The sequence below is a fragment of the Notolepis coatsorum genome (genome assembly GCF_963971535.1).
Source record: "Notolepis coatsorum genome assembly, chromosome: 15".
Taxonomy (NCBI): domain Eukaryota; kingdom Metazoa; phylum Chordata; class Actinopteri; order Aulopiformes; family Paralepididae; genus Notolepis; species Notolepis coatsorum.
The window spans coordinates 55555493-55567895 of NC_140179.1; the positions used below are offsets into that span (position 1 = coordinate 55555493).

At 47.4% G+C, this 12403-nt stretch overlaps 1 protein-coding gene across 1 annotated transcript in view; it reads right to left on the reverse strand.

The window, feature by feature from the left end:
• The window catches only part of cox10 (cytochrome c oxidase assembly factor heme A:farnesyltransferase COX10), a 176256-nt gene that overhangs the window by 33232 nt on the left and 130621 nt on the right, over positions 1-12403 (reverse strand). Inside the window, exon 5 of the mRNA XM_084330472.1 lies at positions 10204-10274. Coding sequence (XP_084186598.1) covers positions 10204-10274 — 71 coding nt within the window. The remainder of the gene's footprint in view (positions 1-10203; positions 10275-12403) is intronic.

Genomic DNA, 12403 nt, shown 5'->3' on the forward strand with positions numbered 1-12403 from the left:
ATGGCAGACGTTCAAAGTCATAACATGCGCAACATGTCATCTAACTAACTAGTGTGCAATGATGGAATGAATCACGTTTGAAATATAAGTCATACTGGCCAGCGGTGCCGGTATGACTAGTAAGAGTAGTAGGTAAGGGATATGTACAGATATAGATATAGTATCCACAGAATGACATGTAAAAAGGATTATATGTAGGATTATATAAGAATATATATATATATATATATATATATATATATATATATATATATATATATATATATATATATATATATATATATATATATATATACGGCATTATTGTACATGCTATCATACAAAGTTCACTCTACAGAGTAGGGACACAGGTGTAATAGCCATATTCATCTATTTCGTTGCGATGGAAATGGAATGCGAGGGGAGCATCATAACATAATAAAACAACAATGTCAGATATATCAACATCTCTAGGTAAGACCTATTAATCATTGATCTAAATTAATGGTGACATTTGCCATTTGTCACTATGGCAACAACAACAACCTTGTTGTAAATAAAAAGACAGGGCTCAGATGGGCCCTATGCCTTATGTCATTTATTACCCATTTTCACAATAACTAAAAATAATCATTTGTCAATTTACAAAAAGAAAATTTCAATGCCGTTCCCTCTCGTTTTAATGAGCAGGGAACATTTAGCCCCGTTCCCTGCGTCAGCAATGTGTTCGTCATATTGAAAGAGGACAAATGGCCAACATGAAACCATCCACGTAGGACTGGGAGGTTTACTGAATATAAAGGTGTACTGTCATGGATCCATGTAGGACTGGTAGGTCTACTGAATATAAAGGTGTACTGTCATGGATCCATGTAGGACTGGTAGGTCTACTGAATATAAAGGTGTACTGTCATGGATCCATGTAGGACTGGTAGGTCTACTGAATATAAAGGTGTACTGTCATGGATCCATGTAGGGCTGGGAGGTTTACTGAATATGAAGGTATACTGTCATGGATCCATGTAGGGCTGGGAGGTAAATATACTGAATATGAAGTTATATTTCGTATAGCATCGCGTCCCGCTCTGAGCCTTATGAGATACTTCCATCTCCTGTGATACCTAATGTATCTCCCACGAACAAAAAACACATGCACCCCACCTGTATGGGGCCCCGCCCCTTATGGTGGTACCACCCATATAACCATGACTCTGGTCATGAAACACCCTTCCTCTATTTTCGTCCCAGCGTACTGGATGCTTGCACCATACGAGCTAGCGGAATGAAAAGATTAAGGAAGATTAATAATGTTGAGGGCTTACCGGAGGATTGTGTTTCCCTGGATTCTCCGGAGCTTGTTTAGACGACGCAGACCTATGCTGGTGGTTCCTCGGCTGACGGCGACGGACCGAGGGGCAGCGTACAAGGTTTGGCTAACGGGTCGGCTTGTACAAAGGTGAGGTCTGTGTCAGTAGGCGTCAATGTCGGTGTTGGTCGTGCTGTGGAGTATGTTTCGGCACCAGGGCCGGGGCGGCTTGGCGATCGTTCCACTGTAGTGGGCGATGTCTTGGCGATCCTGGAACATGCTGTTGACGCTAATGCTACTGCTAATGCTAATGCTACTGCTGCTTCTTCTGCTAACGCTGATGTTGACGCTGGAATGTCTAATAATCCCCGCCGCGGGATTCCGCTTTTCCCTCCTCTTGCCACCTTCATTGATGAAGGTCAGTCGGTGGTGGGTGTGGGGGGGTTCGCTGAGCTCTATTTACCTTTTTTGCGGGTGAAGGGGCTGACGACGGGGTGCAGCCCGGGGGTACCTTGGCTAAGTAGCCAGGTAGCTTCTTTTTTGTGCCCAGGCGGGGATGAACGACGTTCCGCCCGGCCGTTGCTTGATAGCATGTCGGCTCGGAGGGTGGCAGTATGGACGAATGAGTGGTATACTGCTGCAGGATGGCATTTAGCGGCGGCCAGTGTTGTGGCTCAGCTGGCTACTTTCCTATCCAAGATGGCGTCGGGTTGTAGGTCTTTGGGTCCAACCGACACTATGAACGTGATTCATGTTTGTGGTGTTATAGAGATCTTGACTCAGTCGCAAGCTATAACTGCGGGGAGGATTCGGATGCTATCGACTTTGGTTGTTAGGCATCTTTGGTTGGAGCAGTCTCCTCTTGGGGAAGAGGATAGGTTTTCTCTCCTCACGACTCCTTTTTCCACAGATAGTCTTTTTGGGCGTTCTGTGGAGGCGCAGGCGGTTTTTGATTCGGGTCCTACACCGCCTCACGCTGTGCAGCCAGGGGTGGGAGCACGGTCTCGTCAACGACTGTGGCGAGATCCTCGACAGGCGGCCATGTTTCCCCCGCCAGTGGTGCCCTGGTTGGAGAATCGACAGGGTTTCGCAAGGCCGACAGTCTTGGCGGCCGAGGGATCGGCCATTTTGGGTGATTTCGGGGTTGGTAAACCACCCCGTCGTCATTTTGCCGCGAGCAGCCCGCTCCCCGTTCAGTCCTCTCTCTGGTATCCCCAGAAGCGGGGCTTTGAGCGTTCTCCTTTGGCTGCGGGCCGCGAACCTTCTTTGAAGCGTATGCGGCCCCATTCTTCACTTCTCATGGAGACAGGGGCTGACACCCAGTTGATGGGTCTGTCCGTGAGAATGTTCCGTCGTCGCGTGGTTCCTACACCGCAGGTTGTGGGTGGGTGGAACCTGGTGTTGCAGCTGCCACTAGCTCCAGTGGTCAGCAGGGGGACTCGGTGCCTCTTCTGTTGAATGCTCAGCAGGGGTTACCCCGGCTTCGCCCTCGCCAGGCGGGGTATCGCGCTGTTGCCTCCCACTCCCGTCAAACCGGCAGTGGTCTGCAAAGGAGAGGCTGGCGTGATTTGAGTGGTAGCAATATCACTGCAGGGCTTCGGCGTGTAGGAGCCCATGGGGTCCTCAGGCCTTGCGTGTCTGGCTGCGGAACGGCTCCTCGGCGTGTGCTGGAGGGGTGTTCAGGGGGTGAGTGTGTGTCCACAAGTTTGATGACCGCTCCTCCCGTATCAAACCGGCCCTTTCTGTCGGGGTCCCCCCTTGGGTGCTTTGCACGACGGGGGGGACCGGGCCAATTATCTGCTGTTCCTTGCGGCCCAGCGTCAGTTGACGGCGGGGGCGCTGTGGGATTATATTCACATATGGCGACGGGAATGTCCCTTGAATCGGTGGATGAGGAGAACGTTAGAGGCGGGGCTGGTTTTGCAGTTTGCGCGGCCCCATCCTCCGTTCTCAGGTTTGGTGCCGACCCTATTGTTAGGGTCGGGCGCGGTGACAGCCCTGGCCGACGAGATTCAATCTCTGTTGGCGAAGCAGGCCGTCGTTGTGGTCCCGAGAGAGGACGCAATGTCAGGCGTCTACTCCCGTTATTTTCTGGTGCCCAAGAAAACTGGGGGGGTCAGACCTATACTGAATCTGTCCATGTTCAATCGGTTGATTGTAGTGAGACCGTTCAGGATGTTGACCGTCCGACTCCTTCTGCTTGCTGTCAGGAGGGGGGACTGGTTCACCTCCATAGACCTGAAGGATGCGTATTTTCACATACCCATTTTCCCTCCTCACAGGAAGTTCCTACGGTTCCTGTTTCAGGGCGTAGCGTACGAGTACCACAGAATGCCGTTCGGTTATTCTCTGGCTCCCCGCACATTCACCAAGTGCGTGGCGGCTGCTCTGGGGCCTTTACGTCGTCGGGGGATACGAGTTCTGTTCTATCTCGACGACATTCTGCTCCTCAGCCGTTCAGAGGAGGTTGCCAGGTCTCATACTCGACTGGTGGTGGAATTCCTCACCAGCCTGGGTTTTGCTGTGAATTGGAAGAAGAGTACCCCTCTTCCCAGTCAACAGGTGGAGTACTTGGGCTTGACATTGAGGTCGAAGCCCATGCTTGCGACCCTCTCGGAGCAGCGTCGGGGGGATCTCCGTCACGCGCTCGGGGGTTTCCGTCTGGGAGGGACGGTTACGGCGCTGCAGGTGATGCGTCTGCTGGGCCTTATGTCGGCGGCCCACACGGTGGTTCCTCTTGGCCTCCTCTTTATGAGGCGGATACAGAGGTGGTTTCTCTCTTTGAGAATAGATCCGGTGTGGGGCAAAGGGAGACGGTTGACGGTTCCTTTGTCGATATGGGGGGATCTCGCCCACTGGGGGAGGCTGGGTATCCTCTCCGCTGGGGTCCCCATGGGCAGCAGTGGCTCCCACGTCACGGTTTTCACCGACGCCTCTCTCACAGGTTGGGGAGGGGCGTTTCGGACCCACGCAGTGGGGGGCAGCTGGACGGGTCATGCCGACCCAGCTGTCCTGCATATCAATGTGTTGGAGTTGAAGGCGGTCCTCCTGGTCCTCAAACGGCTCGGCCACCTGGTGGTAGGCGAACATGTTTTGATCAGGACGGACAATGTGACGGCGGCGGCGTATATCAACAGGCAGGGTGGGACTCGTTCCGCCCGCCTGCTCCGGGTGGCGCGCGAACTGTTGCTATGGGCATCCCGCAGGCTGCGCAGTCTGCGGGCGCTCCACGTTCCTGGTACGGAAAATGTGGCGGCGGATATAATGTCTCGGGGCGGTCCTCGTCGCGACGAGTGGGAACTCCGCCCCGACATAGTCAGACAGATCTGGGATCGGTTCGGGGAGGCCTCGGTAGATCTGTTTGCGTGCCGACGTTCTCACAAGTGCCCCTTGTGGTTCTCGCTCAGTCGAGCGGATCATCCCCCCTTGGGGGTGGATGCCTTCTCGACCTTTCCGTGGCCGCCCGGTCTTCTGTACGCCTTCCCTCCTGTACAGCTGTTGAGTCAGCTGTTGGAGCGGATACGGAGGGAGCGCAGGACGGTGATCCTGGTCGCGCCGGACCGGGGCACGTCAGTGTGGTTCCCGGTCTTAATCCAGCTTCTGGTCGCTCCTCCTTGGGTCATTCCGTGGTCAGCGACGGCCCTCTCGCAGCACAACGGAGTGCTTGTCCAGCCTCCGGTGTTGGGTCAACGCCTGGTGGTGTGGCTGGTGGGAGGGTGAGTCTGGAGAGGATGGATCCCGCAGTGGTTGATACCATCCGGTGTGCGCATGCTCCCTCCACTGTCGCGGTTTACGCGGGCAGGTGGCGTGCGTTCCAAGAATGGTGTAAGGGGGGGGGGCTGGGACCCAGTCTCCTGCCCCCTGGATGCTGTTCTGGGTTATCTCCAGTCTCTCCTTGATAGTCTGTCGGCTTCGACAGTGAGGGTATATGCAGCAGCTATATCCTCCTATCATGAGGGATTTGAGGGGGATGTCTTGTTCAGCCATCCTCTTGTGAAGCGTTTCCTGCTTGGCGCTCGACGCGTTAAGCCGGTGCAACGCTCCTTGGCTCCGACTTGGGATCTTCAATTGGTCCTCGGTCGGTTGTCCTTGGCCCCGTTTGAGCCGCTCGAGCAGGCGCCGTTGGGACGGCTGTCTTTCAAGACCGTGTTCCTACTGGCTGTCACTTCCGCTAAACGCGTGGGTGAGCTCTGTGCTCTCTCGGTACGTCCAGAGTGCCTGTCTTTTCGGACCGATTGCGGTGCCACTCTGCGACCTAATCCTGCTTTCGTGCCTAAGAATATCCGGAGTTCCTTCCGCTCCCGGGATATTGTGGTTCAGGCTTTTCGTCCTCCTCCTCACACTAGTGAGTTAGATGCGGGCCTTCACCTGTCATGTCCAGTCCGTGCTTTGGGGTTTTACCTCAGCCGTACTCAGGACTTCAGGGTTACCGACCAGCTTTTTGTCTGTTACGGTGGGGCTCGTGCTGGTAAGGCACTGTCGAAGCAGCGCCTGTCCCATTGGTTGTGCGAGGGTATTGCCCTCTGCTACACGTTGGCTGGGCAGGATCCCCCTGGGGGCGTCAGGGCGCACTCCACTCGTGGGGTGGCTGCCTCTGCCGCTCTCCTGGGTGGGGCCTCGGTGGAGGACATCTGTGCTGCAGCTTCATGGTCCTCACCGGGCCCCTTTGTAAGGTTTTACCTCATGGACATGACCGGGGGTTCTGTCTCCCAGGCGGTTCTGGGGTCTGTGGCCTTTCCTGCTTCCCGTCCTTTGGTCGGGTAGCAGGAGTGTATGGGTATGGGCCGCAGTGTGTTGAGTCACACGTGGTTCCGCCTGTACGGTGTGTTCAAGGGGTTCTGGCTCCCTCTTGTTCGCATTCAGGTGGAGTTGACTGCGCCCCCCCTTCGTTAGGAAGGATGGGGTGACAGGGCTCCCCGCACCCCTTGATGTGGGCTTACGGGTCCTCAGGGGGTACATCTGTCGGGTCTCGCGCCCGCTCTTCCCCATTATCTCGTAAGGCTCAGAGCGGGACGCGATGCTATACGAAATATAACGATAGGTTATGTAGATAACCTAGTTATATTAGTATTGGCTAAGCGTCCCGCTCTGCGCGCCCTGAGTTCCCTCTTGAGGGGTCTTTTCCTGGGACGGGTTTTTGGCGAGGAAGGGTGTTTCATGACCAGAGTCATGGTTATATGGGTGGTACCACCATAAGGGGCGGGGCCCCATACAGGTGGGGTGCATGTGTTTTTTGTTCGTGGGAGATACATTAGGTATCACAGGAGATGGAAGTATCTCATAAGGCTCAGAGCGGGACGCTTAGCCAATACTAATATAACTAGGTTATCTACATAACCTATCGTTTACTGTCATGGATACATGCAAAGGGCATATACATTTACTACACCAACATCCATGATATATACTGTACATATCGTAAAATAAATATGTACCTATTCTCAATTATATTTTTATTCTAATATTGCAGGCGTTTTCTTTTTAAATAAATAGTACCATGACAACAAGTATTTCAGTCTATGTGTTAAGTAGGGATGCTCGATATTGGCTTTTTTACCGATACCGATATTCCGATATTGTCCAACTCTTCATTTCCGATACCGATATCAACTGATACCGATATATGCAGGGTTTCCCCCCCAAAAAAACGGAATAATTTCAGGTAACTAATAATTTCACTGGATGCAATATTGGTATTTTATTTTTTATTTTTTTTACCGATACCGATATTTTTCGATATCACATTTTACTGCCGATATCGGCCGATAATATCGGCCATCCCTAGTGTTAAGACATAAATACTATGTCTTATCATATTGTAATTCGTACTGGAAATCTACACACCACCAAATACCTTTCCATCGTCAAAACCAGGAAACATGCGACATGTTTGGCTAAACCTCCCGGCCCCCGACTCCAACTCCCTGCTACCTCTCCCTCCCGAGAACAATGTGTCCTTGTTGGACTTGTCCTTGTTAAGAACGGTTCAGAAAAAGACTTGTACCATGGCCCACACAAGAGTAGGTGCCCCGCTGGGTCGGTGGTCCCGCGAGTTTGAAACCGTTGGATCGGTTCATTGTCCTCATCCTTCAAAGTCCATTAAAGCTAATAAAAGTAACAAAGTCGGCCAACGTTTTATTAAAAAGAGAGAGCTGCGTAGAAGAACGCGGGCCAACGTTGGAACATGGAGCACGGAGAAAACCCCAGTTGCTTCCGCCGTGCGCTGGATCCAAACAATGGACCTCATTTATCAATATTTCTGCACGTTTTAAAAGGTAGATGGTTGATGAATGGCAGTGTCACAATTGACTTAATACGACTAAACATGCATGCCGTTTCCAAAGGCTTGAGGAATTCATTAAAGGGTTGCTTCGCCCCCGAAAAACAACATCGATTTATTTGGCACATAATCTCACACATACCCGAAGGGACACATTGCAAAACAGGTCATTGGAATTATTTAACTTTTTCAAAGCCTTTTTGGTTCCAATTTATAAAGTACACTAACAACACAGATAGGAGGGAACCATTAATATAATATTGTTTAGTCAATTTTGTCACTTTCAGAGCCGGCCATGTTTTCCTTTTTACCCCCTTGAATGCCCAGCACCACTTCAATGTTAACGTTAATATCGCCTAATCTATGTTTTAAATTATGGCTATGTGTCTAATCTGCCCGTCGCATTATCAATGACCCATTTCCAGTCAACATTGTCGAAGCGGATTGTTTTTTTATCGGTTAATTTCCGTTTTATATCATTTTGAAAAGCCCTCGTTTTCACGGAAAAAATAAGAGATTCCATGATAATCGCCCTGTACTGGAATATTCTAGAACGTTATAATTTTTCGGCCTATTTATGAATAGTTAAACGCTAAATTATCGATAGTATATGTGTACGTGTGCACGCTAGTGCCACGCGCTGAAAATCGATTCTCTCAGTTCCTGATCGCTTTTACAGTCAAACAGCCATATCACATTATAGGGGGAAAGCTTATATCTCCGTGAAAAAAGGTCTGATTATCCTAATACTGGTAAAATAGATTCCTTACCTGAGATCAGATGGTATCCAAATGGATTATTCCAATTCCTGATCGCCATTCCGAAAATCGATCCTTTTATTGATCCACCGCGTATACTGTACAACACATAATCCCGCTGCTCTGAGGGTCCAGAATGAAGCTGATCGACCCCGGTTACATGCCTGAGAAGTAAAATGTGGAGTCCGGGTTTTTTTTTCTCATGCCTTTTCATTGAGTCCAATCCAAAAGGGTGAATTACCATCTGGGAGACGATAGGGGGCGCTTTTTTCACATCTGAGCGCCTGGGGTGGCTGATTTACCAACAGTAGACTCGGTTGATGAAATATGAATTCAGATCGCTAAAAAAAAAAAAAACGAGAAAAAACGAATATTCTCGTGATGGGCATTCAACCCGCGGGAGCATGGACTTGGCCGATAGAAAGAGCATGTTCAGTGTTAGACTAAGACTCCCAAGATGCAACACTGAACGGCACAGGAAGTCCTTCATTCCAACAGCCATCAGACTGTATATCACTGTGCCTCACTGCCTCACTGAGCACAGAGTGACAGTACTAACTCTAGAAATCTTCCCGGACCTTTTGACTTATGACTTTTTAATAATAATAATAATAATAATAATAATAATAATAATAATAATAATAATAATAATAATAATAATAATAATAATAATAATAATAATAATAATAATAATAATAATAAATTGGATTTAAAGAGAGAAGTGCCTTTCTCGGACTCAAGGACACTTTACAAAGAAAGAGAAGCTATATAAAAGAAAGGGTAAAAATATGAATATATATCTATAGTAACAACAGGAAGAATAAAACAAACACAATGAAAAAGGAAGCAGGGTGCTGTCCAATTGGACGAAACAGTAAAAAAATGTAAGCTACGTTTTTATCTTTACGTAGACACTTACATGTTTTTATTTTTTATTTTTATTTTTGTACACCTATTACTGTACATTTTACTGTTGTGGCTGTATATTTTAAAAAGTATATCCCCGACTATGGCTGCAACTAACGATTATTTCGATTAGTCGACTAATCTGACGATTATTTCTGTCACACCCTCCATCTCTGCTTCCTGTGGGCGCGGCTCCTTTTCCGGGCTCTTAGCAGACTTCTTAGCTTAACATAACAGACCGACAGTAAGTTTGGGGGAACTAATGGGATAACTGGGGTTGCAACAAAAGTGCAACTAGGGCTAAAAACACAATGAAATAAAATAATAATAATAATAATAATAATAATAATAATAATAATAATAATAATAATAATAATAATAATAATAATAATAATAACAATAATAATAATAATAATAATAATAATAATAATAATAATAATAATAATAAATAATATATCCTTCTTAGCAGACTTCTTAGCTTAACATCCCAGGGAACTAATGGGATAACTGGGGATGTTGTTTGCTCCTGACAAGAGTCTCAACGTCTGGGGTGATGGTAGACAAAGCAACTCTGAGGTCATGTTCAATGTCCAATCTGTTCCTCTGCTTTGTCTTCAGCTGGACCAGAGCTGAGAAGCCACTTTCATAAAGATAGGTAGTGAAAAAAAGAAAGTATATAAAAAAAAAAACGTAATTATAATTTTTTTTAATATGACGCATCGACGCAAAAATTCGGCGTCGACGAGTTTTTATGATCGACGTCGTCGATTATGTCGACTAATTGTTGCAGCCCTATCCCTGACTGTATTTGTATTCTGATTTGTGATTAATGATTTTTTACTACCTAAATGTTTATTGTGAGCGATCTGTGGTGCTGAATTTCCCTCGGGATCAATAAAGTACTTCTATCCTATATTCTATTGATAAGCAGCAGGGGTGAGTTCTCTCTGGGCAGAGATGAGGTGAGCGGGTACCTGATCTGCCCTCGCACCAGCGGGCGGTTCTTTGTGCGGTTCATGTTGGAGTCAAACGGAACCTCAAAGTACTGCGGAGAGAGAGAGAGAGAGAGAGAGAGAGAGAGAGAGAGAGAGAGAGAGAGAGAGGAGAGGGAGGGGTTAGTGGAGGACACACCAGCCACTTCCTGTGTCTGAAAACACAGACGCACACGCACAGACAGATTGGCAAGTGCCATGCACAGACACACGCGCACTCTCAAAAAACATACAAACAAATGAAACAAACGTGAAAAGACACAGACACTCTCACAGACATGTAAACAAACCAGGGTTCCCACAGACATTGCACGTTGAAATTCAAGGACTTTAAAGTACTTTTCCAAGCATTATTTTTCATTTTAAAAGGGCATTTAAAAGGATACAATTAACTTTTAAATGCTGTTATATACCGGTATATAAAAATATCTGATCCAATGTGTATGGCTTAAAACCAATTTCCCACAATTAGTTAAAAAAGAAAATATATTTCTTGATTCAGAGCAATTTTATCATGGATGAACAAAACTTTCAATGTGAATGGTTGATTTGAATTTCAAGGACTTTTTAAGCACCTTGTTAAAAAATGTGCTCTTTTCAAGGAATTCCAGGCCTTGACTTTTTTTGGTCACAAATCAAGCACTTCAAGGACCATGTGCGAACCCTGACAAACACACACGCTAGGCTTGGGCGGTATAATTTTTTTCATACCGTCATACCTTGCTGACATCATACCCCGGTATGGGTATTACTACGGTATGACTTTCATCAGTGGGGGGGGGGGGGGGGGGGGGGGGGGGGGGGGAAGCGGAGCTAAGTTAACAATATACTCGTTATCACCATACATACCACTTATATTGAAACACGTTGACATTAGGGCCGTTCTTTCAACCTAAAAGTGCACTTTCATCAACATTGAATCTAAATTCCTTAGCGACCCGTGTTGCCAAAGTAAACAAATCAGCGTGCACATTAGAGACACACACATATGAAACGAGTCATACGGAACGAATAACGTATAATGGAGGCTGAAATTAGACCAATGTGACTCACAAACTCACGACAGTAGTACACAACTACACATACAGACGCACAAAATTGATTCTGCATTGATTAAGTGATAATCAAAACCCAGCTTAAGCCGTCACAAAGCCAATACACACAATCGAACTGGAACGCTTTACCAAACACACAGTCCCGGAATTCATAACTCGTACGTTCATCTTCCATACGCTTAACCATAACATAACTTACTTACCGGTACCCAAACAACGTGTCCCGAGTCCACATTCATGCACGAATCCATTTCAAAACATTAGAAAAATGCTCCGTTTCCCGATTCCTCAATCATCCAATGTCTGGAAGTGGACCCATGGTCCATCCATTCGACCTTAATAAACGGACGGCCATCGGTCCATAACCGCATTCTATAGAAGAATAAGTCTTTATTTGTCGTGCAGATTAACACACATGCGAGATGGGCGACCGATAGGAACACGTGCGTTGCGTCACCTGCTCAGCTCAGCTCTGCTAAACTCTGACTGAGAGAGGGAAAGACAGACTGCCCTGCCCTCTGCTGGCGCGCGCTGTGCACTACAACCAATGCTGTCCCTGTTATAACTCCGTGTCAGTGTAATAGAAGGAAACACATCTGTGATTTGGCGTCTTTGACGTCACGGTATTGAAAATCATACCGAAGGGATTTCGAAATACCCTGGTAGATAGATAGATAGATAGATAGATACTTTATTAATCCCCTTGGGGAAATTCAGGTATCCAGTAACAGCTCAGGCAGTTAACAGACAATAGAGCAATAAAAAAGGACAACCAATACAACAAACAAACAATGAAGGTCAGCGCTGAGGTACAAAGTTGTGATGAATTAAATAAATAAATGGTGAGCACTATTGTTACGTCAAATAAAATCAAATTGCTATATAAAATTACAAATTTAAAATGTAAAATTAATTTAAAATTAATTGCACATTGTCCCAATGGGGGGGGGGGGGGGGGGGGGGGCGCCCAGGTCATGAGAGAGAGAGGGGGGGGGGGGGGTCACATGGTGTTGAACAGTCTGATGGCTGTGGGGACAGAGGACCGCCTGAACCGCTCAGTCCGCGAGTGCAGCGATATAAGTCGTCCACTGCGACTGCTCCTATGTCCTGTCAGGGTGTGGTGGAGA